The sequence below is a fragment of the Hemicordylus capensis genome, chromosome 5, assembly GCF_027244095.1.
Source record: "Hemicordylus capensis ecotype Gifberg chromosome 5, rHemCap1.1.pri, whole genome shotgun sequence".
Taxonomy (NCBI): domain Eukaryota; kingdom Metazoa; phylum Chordata; class Lepidosauria; order Squamata; family Cordylidae; genus Hemicordylus; species Hemicordylus capensis.
In genome coordinates, this window is record NC_069661.1 from 30,058,265 (window position 1) to 30,080,808 (window position 22,544).

A 22,544-nucleotide genomic window follows, 5' to 3' on the forward strand; every position below is an offset into this window, starting at 1 on the left:
GCTCAGCCCCTTCCCCTTGGGAGAACATGTGCGGTCCCTAGGCTTAATCATGAGAATGGCTGGGCAGCAGAATCAGCACTGCCCCAGTGAAAGGAGTGATTCCTCATGTGTGATGAGGATGGATGCTGTTCCTGAGCGGCCCACTCACTCATGAGAGTGTAAGGCCATGGTGATACCCTTTCACAACTCATGAAAAGAACCATCTGTGTGGACATGGGTGTCAGGCAGAGTCACTAATAATGTGTGATGACATCCCCTTCTCCCACAGATCACTCTCTCATGAGAGTGTTAGGCCATAGGGGCAGGACTGTAGGTGCTGCCCAGTCAGGTTGCTCTATAGAAGCAAGCCACAGGGACAGGTACCCTGGCAACACCTCTCCCTGTCCTGGTGACTACTGCAAAGAAGTGGTCAAAGAGTTCCCTCTGCAAGCCCATTCGCCCATTTGAACATGCCCATCTTTGGTTTTGCCCAGAATGGCAACCCCTCTCTCCTGGGGTTGCTTGAAATCAGGGCTTCCCTCTCCCACGATTCCCCCCAGCAGCAGATATGTATATGGCACAACGCCAGTCCGAACCTGGGAAATTTGAATGAGAGTTAAGATATGTCCCCAGTCCTGGTGTTTCCATAGTCTGCCCACCTGGCAACGCCATGACACATGGAGCACCAAATTCTCCTTTGGGTACATCAAAGGCTTCCTTGGAGAGGAGGGTGTCACTGTGCAGAAGTTCATTTATTAACCAGGAAGAGCGGGGGGGGCACACTCTCTGGTTAGCTCAACTCATGAGCGCAGTTTGATGGAAGACCGAAGGTTAAGGTCCTCCCCAGCAGACTGGTCCTCTCATAAGACTGCTAGTCCCCTGGCAGCAAGCTCCCATGGGGGCAGGGGTGTGGGTTGGCCTCCACTGACTGCTTTGCCGGGGTGAGCCATTGCATCCTTGGTCACAACGGGCCAGACCCCAGGATCCTTTGCCCTCCCTCATATACATTTGCCCTCCTAAGAAGTTATCATGTTCCATTCCCTTTCCTGAGTAACAGGAAAATAGTGCTCCCCAAGATCCCCCCACTAGAAATTGTGCTTGTGCAAGACAGTTTTGTTTCAGGGCTCTTACGAGGGTGGCAGTACAATCGTTGTCAGAAGAAGGGCTTGCATGGCATGGCATTTAAAGGGATTTAAATGCCATTTACCTGTTGAGGGCAGACAGACCATTCCAAAAAGGCAAGATCACACTCGGCATGCCCCCTTGAATATCGTGGCTAATGGCTGCCACCCTGGAGAGGTGCTGACGCCTTGCCCGCAGTCTGGTGATGTGAGTGCTATGGAGCTTACTGGGATGCGGCCTCCGGGGATCAGGAAGAGGGAGGAGCTCCCTTGCCCTGAAAATGGAGGTTGCCAGAGGTTGGATGAACATCTGCAATGCAATTCATGGTTTGAAACATTAACCGTAGGTCCGGCAACCTCCGGTTTCACATTACATGCGAATGTGGGCTATATAAATCATAGTTATAGGCAGCACTGAGATTACAGTCAATGCACATAAATTATACTGGTACTAAATTCAAACCAACCTTCCACAAGCTTATATGATCCTGCACATTTTACAGTAGATGGCACCTGAGTTAGACTGAGGACTGTCAGGAATTATGACAGAGAAGGAAAGGCTACTCCACATCAAATTAATTCAGTCAAATTTCTGTTATGAGTCTCACTTGGACTACCATAAAATGTTCAACACTTTGGCAAGTCTGAATAGATTAAAAAGCAACAGGAGTGCATGCATTACATAAGGGTCACAATTGAGCCCCAAGAACCCAATTGCACATTAGACTACCGGGAGGGGGAGGGGATACAAACACCTCTTTTAACTAATAGACGATTATGATGTTGTTCTGGTGTTTTTCTCCCAAACATATTTTTTTTGCAGACATACCAGTAACCACACACCCTTATACTATGTCACATTGCCTTAGCCGAGTATAGTAAGCTGTAATTACAATTCACATCCAAACTATATTTGGCACTTTGGCCAATGATAAAAATCACACTCCCCTTTTGAACATGTTGAAATTAAAGAAGAAAAAATATATAGAATTTGGTTTTAGTTTCAAGCTTTTTACAACTGCAAGAAGTTAGTCAGCTAACAAATGCTTGGTTAAGACATAAAACATTTTGCTGAAATAACAGATTTCCAGGGCTTGTACCAAAGCTGCAGAAGGGCTGTCCCCACATTAGCCCTTATAGATGGACCTACCTAGACTAGATGAGTGTAGGACAAGGCATAGGCAGGGATGATCAAGGTGAAACATGCCTCCAGAACAAATTTCAGACAATGACTCCCAGCTACTCTCTCCAAGAAAACACACTTGCTGAGCATAAAGTCAGATAAGATAATAAACCATCTCAAATTGTGTCAGATGCCTTTTACACACACACCTGAAACAATGACCCAGCTGCTGCCTACATAGTTGTTATGACGCTTCATGAACATTTCAACTCATCTAGTAATATGGTTAAGAATTACCACATATTTGCATAACACACAAGCAATGTCACCCTGCTTTTTTATTTATGTGATGTAAATATGCTGTAAAACTTATCCTTATTCACAGATTTTTAAAAAATAAATGAATGAGGCTACAGCCATGTCACTCCAGATATGCATAAAGGCACCTCAGTTCATAATGCTCTTTATGGAAGGGATGAAAGACTCAAGATTTTAAGAGAGAAAACATCTTTCCTCAAGCACCAGGTGATACAATCCTAAGATACAATTTATATAATTTATCCAGCTGTTTCTGAAATAAATGAGAATCTTTCCTCCCATACATGTTAGCTACTGGACTTTAATTTACAGTAAAATATTTTCATATATCACTCTATACTAAACAAAAGGTAAACCTACTACAGATGTGTCATGAAAAGACAACAGAATCCAATACAGCTTGTCAATGACATATCAATATTTATGTGTTTATATCACAGTATCTATCTGATTTTGTATATGTAATTTTTATGGTAGATATCATGAAAGGGCCAATCTTGGATTCATTTACTATAATATTTTGTTACTGGCACACTCTGCACAGTCATTCATTTCACAGGACTAAAAACCTACATTTCTGAGCATCTGGTCATCATTATATACTAAGTAAATACTAATGGGCCGTCTGTTAAGGATATTAGATGCAATTTGCAAAACAAAAAACAAAAAACCCAACACAATCAATAAAAACCACATCTTTTTCATAGGAACATAGGAAGCTGCCATATACTGAATCAGACCATTGGTCTATCTAGCTCAGTATGGCCTTCACAGACTGGCAGCGGCTTCTCCAAGGTTGCAGGCAGGAATCTCTCTCAGCCCTATCTTGGAGAAGCCAGGGAGAGAACTTGAAACTTTCTGCTCTTCGCAGAGCGGCTCCATCCTGAGGGGAATAACTTTCAGTGCTCATACTTCTAGTCTCCCTTTCATATGCAGCCCTGATTAGCTAAGGGGACAAGTAATGCTTGGTACCACAAGACCAGCTCTCCTCTCAACACTATCAATTACAACCACATCTTTTTCCCATAGTGAACTCCAACATGGAGAATCCTCTTATCCTAAATCCTTGTCCAGATACAAGGGTCACATGAGAAGTAGAACTGGTGAACTGGTTCTTCACATATTACCTGCACTTTGATTTCTGTGAGAAACACCATGGAGATGTAGCCATGGGGTGCCAGTACCCACAACATACTTTTCAACACAATCCCTGAACCCAGGTATGGTGAGGAGACACTATGTGGAGGCTGCTCATATGCAAGAACCACCCCAAACAGTGTGTAGGTGTTATAATAGTCATGCAGAAAACACCACATTGTGGCCACCATGAAAGGGGTGTAAAACAGGGAGCAGCTGTCCACATAGCAACTTCCTCCACTGCAGGAAGTTAATGGCTAGTACAAGTAGCTAGTACAAGGATCCACAGGAACTATGAATGGGTGCCTTATGTGCATCATCCAGCAACGAAAGCTTCAATTCAGTCTCATATAGGGCTGCCATATTCTGACTTTCCGAATCCGGGTGCCTAATTTGCATATCATGTAAATTGGCTGGAAAATAACTTTTGAACAGAATAGTGACTGCACATTTTGCTCCATAACTCCACTTCTACAAGGACTAGAGCTTAGCTTTAAAAAAAAGAAAGAAAGAAAGCTGAAATCCAGGCGAATCTGGGTGGGCTAAGCAATCTGGGTGAGATGCTTAAAATCCAGGTGAAACCTGGAATTTCAGGCGGCATGGCAACTCGAGTCTCATCCTTACCTGGGAGTAAGCCCCACTGAACATAATGGGACTTACTTTCAAGTAAACATGCTTAGATTGCACTGTGAGAGTTGTAAAAACTCTTACCAGATTTAATCTAAGGAAGAACATTATAGCCAACAAAATCATGCCTTGACCATATACCTGAATGTTTGTGAATTTGAATGCCCTTATACAAATCTGTGGTGCAGCCACATTTGGAGTACTGCATGAAGTTCTGGTCACCGTATTTTAAAAAGGACATTGTAGAATTGGAAAAGGTGCAGAAAAGGGAAACCCAGATGATCAGGGGCCTGGAGCACATGAGACAAGGCTACAGCATCTGGGGCTCTTTAGTCTGGAAAAGAGGCAACTACAGGGAGACATGACAGAGATGTATAAAATTATGCATGGAGTAAAAAGAGTGGACAGAGAGAAAATTTTCACCCTCTCTCACAACACTAGAACCAGGGGTCATCTCATGAAACTGAAGTGTGAAATGTGTGAAATTCAGGGTGTGAAATTCAGGACTGACGAAAAGAAACATTTTTTCACATAGGGCATAATTAACGTATAGAATTCTCTACCACAGGATGTGGTGATGGCCACTAGCTTGGATAGCTTTAAAAGGAGCTTAGACAAAGTCATGGAGGACAGTTCTATCAATGGCTACTAGTCAATGGCTACTATACTACCTATAGGCCACCTCCAGCCTCAGAGGCAAGGTGCCACTAAATACCAGTTTTAGGGGGGCATGAGAGAGGGCATGCCGCCAGGGGCATCTCAGGGGCATCTGGTGGGTCACTGTGTGAAACAGGATGCTGGACTAGATAGGCCTTGGGCCTGATCCACAAGGGCTGTTCTTATGTTCTAATACATCTTATTCCAAACTACTGTATTGCTCTTTGGTAGTTCAGTTTAAACAAAAAAATCCCCTAAAATATTTAGTTTACTACAGAAGCACAGCATAAAAAATGAAAAAAGCCCATTCTGGTGAATATACAAGATATGGCATTTTATTATAAAATAATTTATCTTCTGAGGAAGGAGCAATATTCTAAAATTGATTTACCAATGTAAGAAAACATCATATACTTTTCTATGTATTGTAAGAACTGATTGAGTAAGTAATGCATAGCTTCATTGTTGCTACAACTTCTATTTTTTGATTTATTGTCTTATCCACTATTGAGTGATTTGCCGTAGCCACTTTGGAAGAAAGCAAGTTTCCCCCCCAAAGGTCTTCAAACAAAATCACATTCATTGAAATATAAAGCACACACATATAAAGCACACAGTCACTTAAAATGATACTTTATAATCAAAATGACAAAAGAAATTAGCTGCTGTCTCATGACTCAATGCAAACTCCTTTGCGGCGAGAACAACATCTCTGTTCTGTACGGCATTGTGATAAAAGATACCTGTTGCCATGCAACTGTTAAAGACAAAAGAGCCACAGCAACTCCGAAAAATGTTTTCTGATGTTAAGCTGATTTTGTGGTAGCGGAGAGGAGAGCTGGTTTTGTGGCAGCAAGCATGAATTGTCCCCTTTGCTAAGCAGGGTCCTGGCTTGCATTTGAAAGGGAGACTGCATGTGTGAACACTGTAAGATATTCCCTTTAAGGGATGGGGACACTCTGAGAAGAGCATCGGGATGTTTGCATACAGAAGGTACCAGGATTGCTGGCCTTGTGGTAGAAAGCATGACTTGCAAAAGTTGTCATTTTCTTTTTCTTCAGAAAAATTAAATTAAAAATCAAATTAATGTTCAGGGAGGAAATGGCAAGTTTTGGCAAAGTAACACACACATTACATTGCATTAAATATTGTATTAAGAATGTTCGTTGTAAAGAGTAAGGACTGGGGGAAAGTGTGACATGCTCTGGAATCAGAACATATAACTTCTGGTTTGTAAGGCAACATCTTCACCAGTTCCAGAAATCCAGACTGGAAGAATAGTAGAAAGCACACATATCAGTGCCATCCCATAAGAAGGACAAGGTTAAAAAAGACTCAATCTGGAAGGACATTCAGAAGCATTCCCAATAATTTAATGCCTACCGTCAAAAGTCTCAGAAGACTGGTGCTCTGTGGCCACAGAAAGCTCCAGTCCCATCAGTAGAAGGCAGCAACATATGCCTGACAGCATCTGCTGTCCTTTAGTGGCTTTGTCCAACTGACTTTCTCAGCAGTCAGGTGATGTGAAAGGAAGAAAGGTGGATGGAATGAGCAGATGGAACGCAATAATTTAAGTGGAGAGCAAGCAAGAATTGGTTTCTTCTTCCATATCCTGCGTATTCTAAAGGGGATACACAGACATCCCCATGACTCTTCTGTTGACAGAAATTTGCCCAAGGGTCCCAAATAACGAAAGCATAGCAGCAATTTTTGTGCTGGATGTATGAGGTTTCTGTTAATATGGAAGATCCATACTCCATATACCTTTCCCAGATGCCGCACTCTTTTTGAGACAGTATTGCTCATTAGTAAGGGAAGGCCAGGTTATCAGCAGCACTGTCACATTTCCTGTGTTGGATTTGTTAGGTTTGGGTGGGATGCCATCCATATTCCTTCTACTTATCAGAGACCTCTTACTCTTTGTGACACATTAAAGACTAAAGCTGGCACTGAAATGGCTGGTAAAGATAGCAGCTCCTGTTAACTCTCATTCCCTGAGGATATACCACATTCCAAGCTAAAGAGGTAGGCGAGTGGAGAAGGAGCCTTATTTTACAATGTCTGACATGATGCACAGTGTACCACCTATGGGCTTCTAAAACAACTCCAGTGCTGTTGAGCAAGAGTGCTCTTGCGCTAATATGGGCATCTGCACCACTCTGCTTGCACGATACTACAGCCATTTGAAATAATTGCTGTAGTGCCATACACAATGTTATGCATTAGCACAAGAGCGCTCTCGATCAACAGCAACAGTGTTATTTTAGACACCTGCAACAATGCAGGCAGTGCAGAACCACCTGTGGCACGCTACACATCATGTCAGCCGATAATATTTTAGCACAATTCTACACAACAGATGCTATGCTTTTTTTTGATAGTATTAGTCATTAGCAGGAAAGACCAGCTTAGCAGCACCGTTACATTTTCTGCGTTGGATTTGCTAGATGACAATTAATATGTTAATTAATTAGTATGACAATTAATACATATTCCATGTTTTAATGGAACTTATCATTCCTTCTCTGGTCGGAAGGAAACTAATTATTGGTCATGACAGGCTTCTGTTCAAACCTAATACCGATATGTAAACAGTGATGCCATCTTTTTACACCCAGAAAACTTAGTTTGTCTATGTTTGCTTTCAGCCAAACATAGCTACTTGCACATTTTTAACCACCGGCTGGTTCAATAGAAGAGTTCACATCACCAGTTATTTGGCTTTATTTCTGCAATTCCAACATGGCCACCAATATTTGATACAAATCTCAAGTTAGTGAACTGCTTTTGTTCTTGACGTGATTGACATTTGCTCCCACAGATTCGGTCTACAACATAACAGCTTATCTTTCTAAATTTGATTCCTTACACAAGAGAGAAATTGTTGTCTTTCAATCCAGGTTTGTATGAGGACTAAGATGCAAAGTGTAATTAACGCCGTGCTTAAATAGCCTCAATTAAACACCTGTCTCTCCGTTACATACCATAGGGAAGGCAGATGCTTATCTAATTAACACCATAGCTCTTAGCTGAAGAAATATGGAATGTATATATGTCAGGATAATTTGACTACACATATGTTTGCTATGTTCACAACTGCTTATATTCACTTGCAAAACATTCTCAAACTTCACTGGATTCCGTGAACTGAACTATTCTCTGTTGAGATACATTTACAGAGAACTCAAATTTAAAGTGTATTAAACCAATTTTAATGCTATTTCCTTAGAATGAAGCATTTCATGAGATGTGCATGCTAGCACAAATATTTTCTTCAGTGGAGTTAGAATGTCCCTATATCAATTTCGCAGTTACTCTATATTTTTGGAACAGGATACTGAATGTAATACAATATAAACTCAGAGGAACCATTCTGGAGTCAACTTACCGAGCTAACCACTGGAATTCTTTCTGTTGCTGACACGAACACAGACAACTGCTTTTGTCTTTTACGTGGTTTTTTAGTGGTCTCCTTGGTCTGAAATGTGAGTACACAAAGTGTGAGGTTGTTACAGGTTGGTTGGTTTTTCTAAACATCCAATCCCTCGTTTATAATATATTACTGCTTTATACTTTTAATAAGATTAGCCTCCTTGTAGAAGAATCAATGAATCTTATTACAAACTCCCTTAAACAAAAAATGTTCTGATCACGATCATTTCCCATCCAGTTCCTGGTTTTAGTGCTTGTACTTATTTTATTAATTTTATATTGTTGATTGCTTTATCATGCTTTTGAGCCGCCCCCAAGCCATATTGCACTGGAGGGGTGGGCTATACATATTTCAAATAAATAAATAAATAGAATTGTATCATGAAACGACTTGTGTGTGCACAGCTCCACTAGAATTATTAACTTGCCACTATTTAGAACTCAGAATAAAGACACACAAACAGCCTCCTTCTTCCTAACATCTGCAGGAGGTGATCTGCAAAGAGCTCTTCCCTTCCTCAGCATGTGTCTCCTCTATATCTGTCCCCTCACTCCTCTCTTCCTGCCTCAGCCTGCAAGTTGCTCCCGGCTGGAGTTCTACTTTGTCAGAAGGAAAACTTTTGATGTGAAAATGGAAACTGACTAATATTCAGCTTCTCACTAATCAAAAGCAACAGGCAATGCAAATTGGCAGATATAATTAAATACAGCGGTGGTAATTATTTTTTAGAATTTCAGTTTCATTAAGCAATGCTGGTCTAATTGAGGAAAATTTATATCAATGTATAGAAATAAACGCTGGAATTTTAAAATATTTTGTAAGTGGAAAACGTCAAATACATTTAGTGATGCTTTATACTAAAAATGTACCGGAGGTAATAACTTTATTTGGTTTTATAAATGCCTTTTAAAGCCTGGAGAACAACATTTGATGACTTTGCCCCTATAAGAAATCTTAATAGCACATACCACCTCCTCCTCCTTTCCTCTATCATGAGACCCATCGCTAAATTTATCTATAATAACTTCTAATGATAATATATGTTAGCTCTTCAGCTTGATTAAGACCTAAGGGGAAAAAATTATTTGCATTTGAGAAATGTGGAAGAAAATTGTCCCTACAACTAACATATTTGGTAATATGTATTCAGTTCCTCCCCACATGATTATAATTCATGTTAAATTAAGCTGTCGGGGAATGTTAATGGGGCTCTTAGGTAGTCATATTTAATATGTTTGATAATATGGAACTTGAGAGAGAGAACCTATGCTAATTAATTGATGTTGCATGAGAAAGAGGCCATTTTCCTGTTTTACTAACTTGAATGTAGAGCTGAGTACTGAAATATTAGCTACTTCTCAATATTTGAAGACAATACTTTTGATATACTTTATTACGGTAATTGGCCAGTACAGCAGAGAATATTTCTTTTCTTTCGTTTTTATGAATTAATCGATCCATGTAACTTTTCCAACCACACAAGTATTTCTTTCCTGTTTAGAGAGTATTTTCTTAGTCAAAAAAGATTATTCACATTATCTTCCAAAAGGATAGTGTTATCCTGTTACAGAGGAGAAGTAGAATAATGCCTTATGGCACATTAAAGACTAACACATTTGTTATTTATCATATTTTAATATTTATTGATCGTATTTTAATGCCACCTGATATGTAAATCTCTAGGTGGTGAGATGTACATATCAGGCATATGTTATGGCATATGTTTTTGTGGAATACAACTACAAAAGCATATACTGTACTTCAATAAAAGACAACCACAACACATGGTTTTGTTTTCATATATATCAATACATCAGTTCCCCAATTCCCACTATTGGTGAACCTCGGCTTTTGGCATATTGCACATTCCAGTCCACCACAAAGCACTCACAAATGACAAGTCCCACTGATCTCAAATAATATCCCAAATAACTTGCAAGTAAGTCACAGATAAATGGGCACAGGAATGCATCCTGGAAGGTATGTAGAACTGAAAAGCGGGGTGGGGGTAAAACTCACAATTGATGGGTTGAGGAGTGACTAAGTTAAATGTCTAGAGTTTCCAATGGAGCAGCTGGAGGCAGAAAACCAAGCTGGCTCATGGGCTTGGACTGGATTTCTCAAGTCTCATTGCCTCCCACCAAGAGAACTGCCACACTCCAGTGTTCACTGCTTTTCTATTGGAATGATGAAATATTAAGAAGTTACAAAGCAAATTTGAAAATGCTCAGCTGCTATTTTGTCTTTGTCTTCTACAAAAGAGCAAATGTGTGCAACCTCACAAAAACAGCATGAATGGTGAAGGATCAGGATTGTAGTTCAAGACTGATAAGGAGTTCACATCTTCAAGATAACTGAAAGAACTTACTGATGGAACTTCTGTCTATCATCTTTGAGAAATCCAGGATAACATGTCATGTACAAGACTGGAGAAGTAGAAAGTAGCTATCCTATCCTCCATGAGTAGAAGTGTTTATTTGTTATATATTTGTTGTGAAACCAATTGGATGAAAATCTGTAAATGTCACCCTTGACTATTTGGGGGGGGAAGCTTTTGGCCCTCTCATTCATTTGAGTGTGACACATTTGGTTGACAGTCACTATAAATTAAGTTGTTTGGGGTTACCTTTTAAATAAAATGTCCAATTTACCTGATAATCAGCTGGTCCAGGAGTAGTAAAAGCTTCCCTCTTAACTAAATATAGGAGTCTAGGAACCGAAGAACCAAATGCTCCTTTCTTTCTTCTTTCCACAACAGCACTTTTAAGACTTTGCGTTGTGATGCCATAGTTAAGAATATTATAGAATGCAGGACCTACAGAGTGCACAATAAAACATCATAAGCATGAAAGCTATTGTTGTTGTTTTTTTAACCATAAGCCATTAATTCAACCCTGTAATTCTAGTGGGGGAAACTGTGCTTCGCTAAAATAAAATAACTGCATGTAATATAGTTATTGGGGCCACAATCCAGATCCCACTGAAGTCAACTGGATTTAAGCAGTCTAACTGTAGGCAGGACAGCAGTCTTCGGGTGAAGACAGAAGCCCACTGAGGTTTATCGTTTAATTCTCCTAACTTTAATGGGGCAAGACTCCACCTTTCAGAGTTTATGATCATTTCTGGTTTGTCTACTTCAGTTTTCAAATTAGGTTCTAGATCTGTTTCCTTCCAAAAAAAAAAACCAAACCCCTGTAAAATACTATCATTTAACACAATGAGGTCTTTCACACAACCTCCGGCAGCCGCTGCAAAGGGCTATGGGGAAGACAAGAGCTCACCTGCTTTCCCCGGCAGATGAGCAGCGGCTGCCTTCCACTCTGCCCCACCATACACCCACCACATGAGATGCAGATGTAGATATCTTTATTTGACCAGCAATCACCCCCACGAGTAGTGGTGTGGCATCAGCAGGCGCTGGGACTGGAGATACTTCACCCCCTCCCATATCCCAGGGTGCTCAGCACTCGGTGCAGCTGCACCTTCCCCTGGCCTGCTGTTGGGAATGGCGGCGGGCGGGGGAAAGCCATTTAACCTGGCGCCGATCATGCGGACGATCGCCAGCCAAGGCTAAATATTCAGGCTTGGCGTGGGGACAACACCGTGATCAGGCTCAATCCCGACGCTCACATACGCAGCCTAGCTAGGCTGGGCTGACCTAGCCTAGGCTAGGCTGCATGTGTGAACAACCTCAATGTCTATGTACCTTTTTCTTAAGCAACAATTTCAAAAAAGAAAATATAATTTAGGCTTCCTTAATTGTTTTCCCAAACATTCGTGAACAACAACATTATAGTCACAGAGAATGTGGTGCAAGAATATGAAAATTATATATCATCAGACCTGGAAGAGCTACTTTTCCTTTTCCTTCTAGTCTAATTTGAAAATGGGTTTAGAGGCACTCTGCTTCGGAAGCCCATAGGATAAGGTGCTGGAGTTCCCTATCATCATATTAGAGAAACACCTGCATTTACTGCATGGTGATTTTTGAAAGCACTATGCTATTGATAAATAGTGACTGCTTGGAGATGAATCTACTTTTATACATATAACATGATGGATTATATTCTTATCCGATTTTAAGATCTTCTCTTCTAATCATATATTTATTGTAATACTGTAATTGTGTCATTTTGTTGCTACTTTTGCTTCTGCTTTGAACCACAGAACTTTATTAATAAAGAACTTAGAAGTTATTTTAGTTCTGGACACGATCAAGTATGGAAAATGACTCCCAAAATATTACTTCCTGGATGGATGAAACTGCAGTCTTTTATCTGGTTTTGCTCCTAGCACCGCAGCACTGCAACCACTTTGTTGTGCTCAGCAAAAGACGCTGCTGGTGGTGAAGATAAATGGTAGGCCATACTCCTTGCAGATTAAAGGACACGAGCAAAGACATGCAGTTGAGGACAGGGAACAAGGAGAGGAGCAACAGACAGAAATAAAGTAGAAGAGGAAATACATCATAAGCACACTTTCAAGATAGGTGGCCCAGAAACACAAGGAAGAGTCACTGAACAGTGTCCTTTAATGGTACATTTTGAATCATTTGCATTTGCTTTCCCAGGCTCACATATACATTTTCTACAAGGAAAACAACTTTGAAAAGCACTAAACTGGAATCCGTCCAAACCCTACATTACTGGAAGAAGTGCCCATTTGTAGCAGATTTTCCCCCATCCCCAAGTATCTGCAACCGTCCTGTTCAGCTTGTTATTTATATAAACCTCACTGAAAGTACTTTTTTTTTTAAAAAAAGCACTCTTGGGAGTGCCATTAATAGGTACTATTTGTCTTAGGAAGTGACTGTCATATTATAGTGCAGATGACCTCTAGAATCTTAGGATAACTAGTGTGATCTGCAGCACAAGGATAAATAGCTTTTTCTGACTGTCAACAAGGGTGACCTTGTCAGATGTGAAGGAATATGTGGAGAAGTCATTGGCAACTGCAGTAAGTATTCACAGCAAAGCCTCATTTCTTTTAATATCCTAGGAAATATGCACACTTGGATAATGTTATTTGGGAAATTTCTTAGGCTGCCATGCTCTGCACACTTATTTGGGGGTAGGTCCCATTGAGCTAGATAGAACTTGCTCCCCAATAAGTAAGCAAAGGATTAGACCATTAGCTGCAACTCTCCCACTACAGTAACACTACAAAACCAATCAGAACAGGGCTCTTTGTTAAATTAAATCCTTTGTTAGAGGATCCAAAGGAAACACAAATTAAAAAGCTGAAAAACTGAACAGTAGTGGCTCTACTTTAACATTGTTACATGCTCCTCACTTCCCAGCAAGAGGTCCAGTCCGGGCGTTCTGCTTTCCTTTGAATATGGAAAGCACAGAGCATTTTATGGTGCATTTTTAAAAAATATACAAGTGGAGCATAGTTGGAAAGAGATCCTTACAGCAGGCAGTACAACCATTACTCTTGGCTGAGAATCCAATGAGGAACTGCAAGAATGCTTCAGTTTTAACCAGTTCCAGGTAAAAGCTCTCCATTGCATTGTGCATCCAAATTTGGTCTTGATCTCTCTTTCCCTTCCCCGCTCCCTGAAATGCTGATGGATGATAGAGGCTAGAGAGAAATTCTATATTTTGTCCTAAACGGAACCACATTCTCACACTGTATTGCTTAGAAAAAGTGCTTCCCAACACAACCACAGACCTAAATTGAGGGGAAGACTTTTATTTAAGTATATAATAAAATAACAAAGAGGGCCTACTGGCTAATTCAGCATTGCTGATATTAAAAGAACACTTGTGATAGCAAATCCATGAATCCCACAAAACATGGTCTTATATCTGAACTAGAATTACAATATAGCTAGAATCAGCAGGGTATGAAAATCTTCAAAGAGATGCTACTTTGGCACTTACCTTTTAAAAAAAAGTTATGATACAACCATTGTTCCATGAAATGACTTTTGTATGTACCTCTCGATGGATATGTATGTGCATCTTGATCATTATGAAGACACCTTCAGCAGGCCAATCCATTGTTGGAAGTTACAGTTTCTAAAGAACTATGGAGTTTTTTTCACCACTGTGGAGTTCTTCTCCACTGTCTTAACATATCTCAAACCATTCTCAAGACTGGGCTGCACATCAGTGTCTATCAGAGACATCTTGTGGTACTAGTAATTCTTAGATTCAGTTATCTGATTTACCCCACTTCAATACATATATTATAGAGAATATGGTTTAGTAATATAGTTCCATATCAATTACTAACTTCATAGTCTATTTATCTTGCCTTATTTTGGGTCACATAGACTTTTCCACAGGATATATTAAGATTAATTACAAACCTGGTGTTTTGTGGCACCTGTAGTCTTGGGTGAAACGAACAGAAGTATGGCCAAATGGGATATTTTTTGATTTAGATGCTTTTTTCAAGGACTCGAGAGCACAGCGTGTTTCATTATATGTGCCAGGAGCTGGAGTGGATGATTTTACAGGTGCAAACCTCTAAGGAGAAACAAGAAGAAATAAATCAATGACAACAACCCATTTAAATACCAATGTGGAGAGAAAGAGACCCATTATGGAGTAACACAACATTCTGATTCTTATATCATTAAAATATAAACATATGAATTTGCTTTTTATTGAGTGAATCCATTGGCCCATCAAGTCCTGCCTACTCTGTCTAGTGGTGTTTTTCCAAGGTATCAAGCAAAGATGTTTCCCAGCCCTGGAATCCGAGGGCCTTTTAACGGAAAATGTGAGGGACTAAATTTGGAGCTTACAAAACATGTGTTCTGCCACAGAACTCTGGCCTGTCCCCGAAAATGAAGATAATGTGCATATATTGACAAGCCCTAAATAAATCCTAAAATAAAACTTTACTGATGCACCATCTGCAGAAGCTATACTTTGTAGATCATCACAGTGTTCACTACTGTTATATTATATCATCATCATCATCATCATCTAAAGCAGGAGTGGGCAAACTTGGCCCTCTGGCTATTTTTGGACTACAGCTCCCAGCATGGACTACAGCTCCCATTTTGGACTACAGCTCCCAGCATGGAGAAGATAGGAGTTGTAGCTCAACAACAGCTGGAAGGCCAAGTCTGTCCACTCCTGATCTAAAGGATTTATAATCCATTTTCAGACAAGTCAGCCACACATGGCAGTTCCTAAAAGTAATAAAAACAATAAAACCACAAACAATATCTATATATAATTCTCCTAAACGTACCCATTGATAATCCCATGCATGGGAGCTATTGCGAGAGTTTGCAAGCAGCTACCCAGATAGCAACAGGGAAGGAAACAGCAATGGCAGTCGGGCGGGTAGCCAGCGGGCCGGCCGCCGGGAGGAAGCATGGCAGTGGGCCGGAGGAAGTGGCAGGCCGGCTGGCCACCAGGAGGAAGCACAGCAGCGGGCCGGAGGTGGTGGTGGTGGTGGGCCGTCTGGCCAGCCACAAAGAGGAAGCGCAGTGGTGGGCCAGCCGGATGGTGAGAAAAGGCGGCTGCCCGCAGGAGGTGCCGGGCTGGACAGCAAGCAGGAAGAGGTGGTGGACCGAGCCAGCCAATGGGAGGGCGAGTGGCCAGTTGGCCAAAAATAAGCGCTGGCAGCTAGCAGGTGGCAGGGAAAGAAAACAGCCAAGGCAAACTAGAGGCGCAGGTGCTCTGCGCCTGGCCCAGCTAGTACACTATAAAAGCCCAAAATTTAGCAGCATTAAAAAATCCAGCACAGCAAAACTGCAGCAAATAAAACAATCAGGATAAGCTAAAAGGGTTTCACAAGGGACCAAGGAAGTACACTCAACTGAAGTCTTCCTACAACAGAAGAGTCTTGCCAGAGATATATATAAAATAATTGCCAATGAGGGCACCTGGTGGACCTCTACAGGGAGGGCATTCCAGAAGTGCAGCATCACCACTGAAAAGTCCCTGTTGCTGGCCTCTGCCAATCAAACCTTAGACAGTGGTATGTCACAGAGCAAGACCTGTGAGGCAGATTTTAAAGCCCTGACAAATTATTATAGGCATAGACTGTCCTTAAAGTACTCTGGTTCCAGGCTGTATAGGGCTTTAAAGGTTAATACCAGTACCATGAATTGGGTTCAGAAGCATATTGGTAACTTGTGCTAATGGTGCAGAACAGGTGTTAGGGCTAACCTCCGCCAAATGCCTATGAACATTCTGGCAGTAGCAGACTGCACCAATCAAAGCTTCTGGACCATTTTCAATGGCAGTCCTATGTACAGCACATTATAGAAGACTAGAAGGGCACTGGAATGGATAAGATGCCTTTGACATACTGATCCATTTCAAAGTTGCTAGCCAAATTTGAGATACAGTAGTTTATTTGACAGAACTAGCATCTTATCTGCTGTTTGACTTTAATTAGTTTAGCTCAGGGCTGCTCAACCTTGGCTCTCCTGCAGGTGTTGGCCGACAACTCCCATAATCCCTGTCTATTGGCCACTGTGGCTAGGGATTATGGGAGTTGTAGTTCAAAAACAGCTGGAGGGGGCCTAAGTTGAGCAGGCCTGGTTTAGCTGATATGACTCCAAGGAAGGTTAGAAGAGCTAATGGTTAGAATGTAGGCAAGGAGCAACATCTGGGGTTCAAGAAAGCTTGAGAAAGGAACTAAATAGTTAACAAGAAAAAGACTGATTGAGTGGCATCACATTTTTATTTCAAGATTTTGCTGTTTGTGCTAGTGAATGAGTTTGGCTCTTTTGATAGTTGCAAATGGCTCCATAATACAGTTTTGCTAAGTGATTAGGGGCTTAACAAAAGTAGGTTGATGGCCCTTGGTGGCCAAGAATGTCTCTTTAGTACATCACACCTATTTGTGTTTGGAGAGAGGAGCATAAAGAAAAAATACCAAGTTGTATTTGGGCAGAGAGACAGGCAAAGGGAGCTGAGTATCTAATTTGGTGTGCTTTGGGAACCTGATGCAGGATTTGTTTGTGGACTGCTTACTGTAGGAGTCTGTCTCCATTCCATTCTGCTTGAATATTTGCAAAACAGCACATATGACAAATACATGTACATATATCTTATCCAAATAAACCGAAACCCTATTAATCCCGTCATTGAACATCTCACCATTCAATATGCATAACAATCTTATGGGAAATGCAAAATAAAAATGGTCTATTACTTCTTACCTGGGCAAGTGAAAGAAAAGGAGCATGTTGAGTTTCAGTTTGTGCTGCGTCCGCAGCCTTACGAAACTGACTTTTTATGTCATATTTTCCAGGGCCTGGAACACCCTGTAAAACAGTGAAAACAAACATGACTTTAAAAGGAGCGGATACAGGAGACCCTTGAAACTGTTGGACTATTTAATTCTGAAGCAAGACCACTCATTTTTAAAATGTATCACTAATGTGAAATGTAACAAAGATAAACTTGAGAAAAACACTAAGCAGCAGAGAAAGAATGATGAGCGTCAAAGACTAGCATGCTCATTGTTTTACTCCAGTAACGGCAATGACCACTTCAGCTGCAAACAGTTTCAAGGTATTAATAATAAAAAGGGGTACAAAGTGTTGACATTTCTATGCTCAGCATCTATAAACCAAAATTCTTCATTTATTACTGCAAGACTTTCAAGACCACACCACCACCATGTCTGAAAAGAATAGTTTTAAACAATGATAGGAACATAGAAAGCTGCCTTACACCGCATCAGACCATTGGTCCATCTAGCTCAATACTGTCTACACAGACTGGCAGTGGCTTCTCACGGGTTGCAGGCAGGAGTCTCTCTCAGCCCTATCTTGGAGATGCCTAGGAGGGAAGTTGGAACCTTCTGCAGGCAAGCAGGCAGGTGCTCTTCCCAGAGCGGCCCCATCCTCTAAGGCAGTGGTTCCCAACCTGTGGTCCTCCAAAAGTTCCTGAACTACAACTCCCACCATCCCCAGCTACAATTTATTTTGTCTGGGGATGATAGGAGTTGGAGTTCAGCCATATCTGGAGGACCACAGGTTGGAAACCACAGCTCCAAAGGGAATATCTTATGGTGCTCACATGTAGCCTCCCATTCAAATGCAAAACAAGTTGGACACTGATTAGCAAAGAGGACAATTCATGTTTGCTACCACAAGAGCAGCTCTCCTCCTCATAATGATACACTATGGATATGAACCACATATTTCGTTTTAGGCAATGGCCTGAGATGCATCTATCTTTTGAGAAGATCTAAGGCAGATTACCTTGAGGACTGGAGCTCTCCACTAGGACTGTACCTCAGTTCAAACATTCAGGAGGGATGTGCACAGAACTGGTTCCATGCACTCCCGGGAGGGCGGGGGGATTTTTTAAGGGGCAGGGGAGGCACTGCCTACCTGCCAGCCCCCGCCCTGCCGCTCCCCCCCCCGCCCAGTACTCTCATAAAAAGCAGGCACACGGGACTGCAGCACCCCCTCCTGCTCCCCAGTCAGCATCACCACGTATAGAGTATAGACCTTTATAGGTCTTTTCTCTAGTCTGTGGGGACTGGGCAAGCTCAGAAAAACAGACTCTGCGAAAACACAATCTTGTAATCATGGCATTCTGCCCTCTTCTCCCACAAAAAGATAAGCTTCAAGGAATTGAGGAGAACTATTAACAACAAAAATCCCCTCTTTTGCTTACACATATTTCCCTCAAGGTCAGGCGGACTGCTTCAATTCAAGGACTCTGGTCTTGGTACAATGAGTGCTTTTTACTCCAGACAGTATAAACCCAAACTGCAAGTCATCCAGCATATGCAAACTGTTTAGGAAGTTCCTTCTTGGCAAGCCCAGTCCCAGTTAACCATTTTTGGCTCTTCACTGTATTTTATGCAACCACATCTGCATCTCATCACAATAAAGTTTAGGTCGCTGTGATCAGAACAAAAAGACTGCCACAACAGATTGCAACATGATTGCAAAAGTTATAAAACTGGTTATACAATTCAGCCCAAAAGTTAAAAACAGGTTCACCAACAAGGCAAACTAGGCCTGAAAATTGCAATTGTTTCATATCACTGGTGGCTACTCAGGGAATCGCATTCCCTGTTGCCACCCCAAAATTTGGGAATGTGCTCCCTGCCGAAATAAGAACCTCTCCATCTCTGACAGCTTTTGAAATGACTCTTAAAACACATTTATTCACCCAAGCTTTTTAACTAGAATTGTGGTTTTAAACTGTTTTAATGTTTTAATTTCTGTTTTAATTTGTTTTATGTTTGTTGCAAACTGCCCATAGACGTATGCTTGGGGCGATGCACAAATATATTGAATGAATGAATGAATCTCGAATTTAAATCAATTGTTTTCAATCTGTGCAGCACAATGAAAAACTAACTCAATGACTCTGGTGTACAGAAAAGCACTCAGATGCAAACATGGGTCTAGGCTGTTCACTTTAAAATCAGGGAATCCACACACATTCACTAGGATGTCTAGCCACTCCTACCATTGAAATGAATGAGGCAGACTCTGTTCATGCAACAAAACATCAGGACTGATGGCCGGATCACATTCACCCATATGAACCTGCCAGGACCATCCGCTATTCATCTCAGGCTCTGCTCATAGCCCAACCACTAACAGAGATCCAGTTGGCGGGGACTAGAGACGGGGCCTTTTCAGTTGTGGCTCCTGAACCTTGGAACACCCTCACTGAAGAGCTTCACGATGCTCCCTCCCTCAGTTTTTTTAAAAACAACAACTAAAAACACATCTTTTGAAGAAGCTTTTTAATGTTGCTTATATATGGTAGGTTCTTTTGTGTGTGTTTTCTTTAGTTTTTATAATTCCCAGTTTTTAGCTTTTAAATAACTTTTAATTTGAAACTTTAAAAACTGTAATTCTGATTGTGGTTTTAGCTTCGATTTTTAACTTAATTTGGTTAATTTTATTAGTCTTATTTTACATTGTATCTATTTTATCAGTGTTGTGAGCTGCCCCGAGCAGTAATATACAGGAGGGGCAGAGTATAAATATTTTAAATGAATAAATAAATAACTGGTCAGGAGGCATGCAGGGTTGATAATCCAGAAACAAGTCAGAAATCCCCACATACTTTGTCTATTTTGTTGTTATGCTGGTCAAACACCGAAATAAAGGCTATGCCTATGCCTTGTGTTGTAAGCTATTGCCTCCCACATAGGAAATTGAGAATCAAAAATTATCATAATTTGTTTTCCTAAATGTGCCAAAAAAATTAAAGACTAAAGTGCTGATAAAAATGCATCTCATTAAGTATCCCTGCTCTTGTTCAATGAAGTACCATAAAAAACATTTAAACACATTTTAAAATAAATGCTTATTAACCTAAAGTGTATTCCGTATGGTTCTTATCTCAGCTGAGCTTTTCACTAAATGGCTAGAGAACCACAGTCCTAAGAAAGGAAACAAGGCACTCATAACAGGTTGCATGGAATTAATGAAGGAGTCACAGATGTAGGAAGTACTTTTAGTGACCAATTGCTAATGCTTGATTAGCTAGTGTTTAATGCATGTCTTCCATCTTACATTATAGCAAAGATTTTGTATTGGCAATGCTAATTTACATAATTGCAACATAAATTTTAGTTAACTCAAGGCTCAAATACATCCTGTGTTTTAATAAAGGAAATAAACCCATTCTATAGGGACAAACTGAACTAATTAAATGTTTAAAAGACTTAAATCAGTTGAACACGATAGAGGATATGTTATGTAGCTAGAGACCGAAAAATAACTTAGGAATCAATCAATAATATATGAGGCATAAACTATATTTGTATAAATGGTTTATTGCAAAAGAATATTCAGAGTCAAAACGTATTTTACTGGGGAAACTTTATATCAATTGCCCTAGCTTATGCTTCAACCCCCCCCCCCAAAGGGATATATCAGCATCTTTTTTGTTGTTTCTTCCTTAACATTTCCTTAAGCTTAACTATTTGACATAGTATCTTATCTTTGACATCGTATAGTATCTTTCTAAACTATCTGGGAAAGAAATATATGAAGGTTCTCATGCCAGATGTTTGCTAGCATCACCACTGCAAATATAGAACATGCAATTTATGTACCCGTCTTAATCTTTCAATGGCCATTTTGGTGAACAGATTTTGGACAGAAGGGATGCAACTACCAGCTTATGTACTATACTAAAGTAACTGCAGAGGAACTGTACTGAGGAAGTTATAAATATTCATAAAGAAATTAACATCAAAGTAAGATTAATTCTAAGAGATCTCACCTACTGAAAATTCCATCAGCAGATAAATATTTTATATTTCTTAAAAAGTTTCTCTCAGTATTCACTAATGTAAGGTGATTACTATTAACCTTTCACCGTTATGCCATCCATTTTTCTTCCATTTAAACCCATCTCAGAACTTACTGAGAACATACCCTGAACAGTGCATTCCACTTCTATTTGTTGCCTTCTGAAAAGCATTTAAATGTTTGGAAAAGGCAATCAGCATCCTATCCAATTCAACGTATATATGAATTTCAACACTGGCTTAGGAAGTCCAACACAGTCCTATTTTAAACTATTTAAAACCAAGCCTTTATATGCATAGCCCATTCTGAGTCTCACTGCATGGTATAATGACACATGACATAGTGTAACTAGTGATTTCCTTTTATAGATATGAAATGGAGAGAGAGAGAGAGAGAGAGAGAGAGAGAGAGAGAGGGAGTGTCACAAACACAGTAAGTGAAAGTCCCTGGAGGATAAGAAGGCAAAATATAAGTTTATAAAACAAAATCATTTCCCCCCTTTTACAACCCTACAGCTCAGTGTCATAGGAACATAGGAAGGTGCCATATACTGAGTCAGGCCACTAGTCCACCTAGATCAGTATTGTCTACACAGACTGGCATCAGCTTCTCCAAGGTTGCAGGCAGGAGTCTCTCTCAGCCCTATCTTGGAGATGCCAGGGAGAAAACGTGGAACCTTCTGCATGTAAGCATGCAGATGCTCTTCTCAAAGCGGCACAATCCCCTAAGGGGAATATCTTACACTGCTCACACACGTAGTCTCCCATTCAATTGCAAACCAGGGTGGACCCTGCTTAGCAAAGGGGACAATTCATGCTTGCTTCTGATTCAGAGAAGATCTAACAGAGATGCAAGGAGCATACTGAAAATCTGTACAGCAGGGACATCAACATTCCAGATACTCTAGAAGACATTCCCTACTTGCAA

General features: G+C 40.6%; 1 protein-coding gene across 1 annotated transcript in view; it reads right to left on the reverse strand.

Annotated features, from left to right (window-relative positions):
• Nucleotides 1–22,544, reverse strand: part of STPG2 (sperm tail PG-rich repeat containing 2) — a 351,852-nt gene that overhangs the window by 261,479 nt on the left and 67,829 nt on the right. Inside the window, exons 7-10 of the mRNA XM_053258361.1 lie at nucleotides 17,535–17,639; nucleotides 14,712–14,871; nucleotides 11,047–11,210; nucleotides 8,351–8,440 (exon numbers count right to left, since the gene is read on the reverse strand). Of these exons, the coding sequence (XP_053114336.1) occupies nucleotides 8,351–8,440; nucleotides 11,047–11,210; nucleotides 14,712–14,871; nucleotides 17,535–17,639 (519 nt within the window). The remainder of the gene's footprint in view (nucleotides 1–8,350; nucleotides 8,441–11,046; nucleotides 11,211–14,711; nucleotides 14,872–17,534; nucleotides 17,640–22,544) is intronic.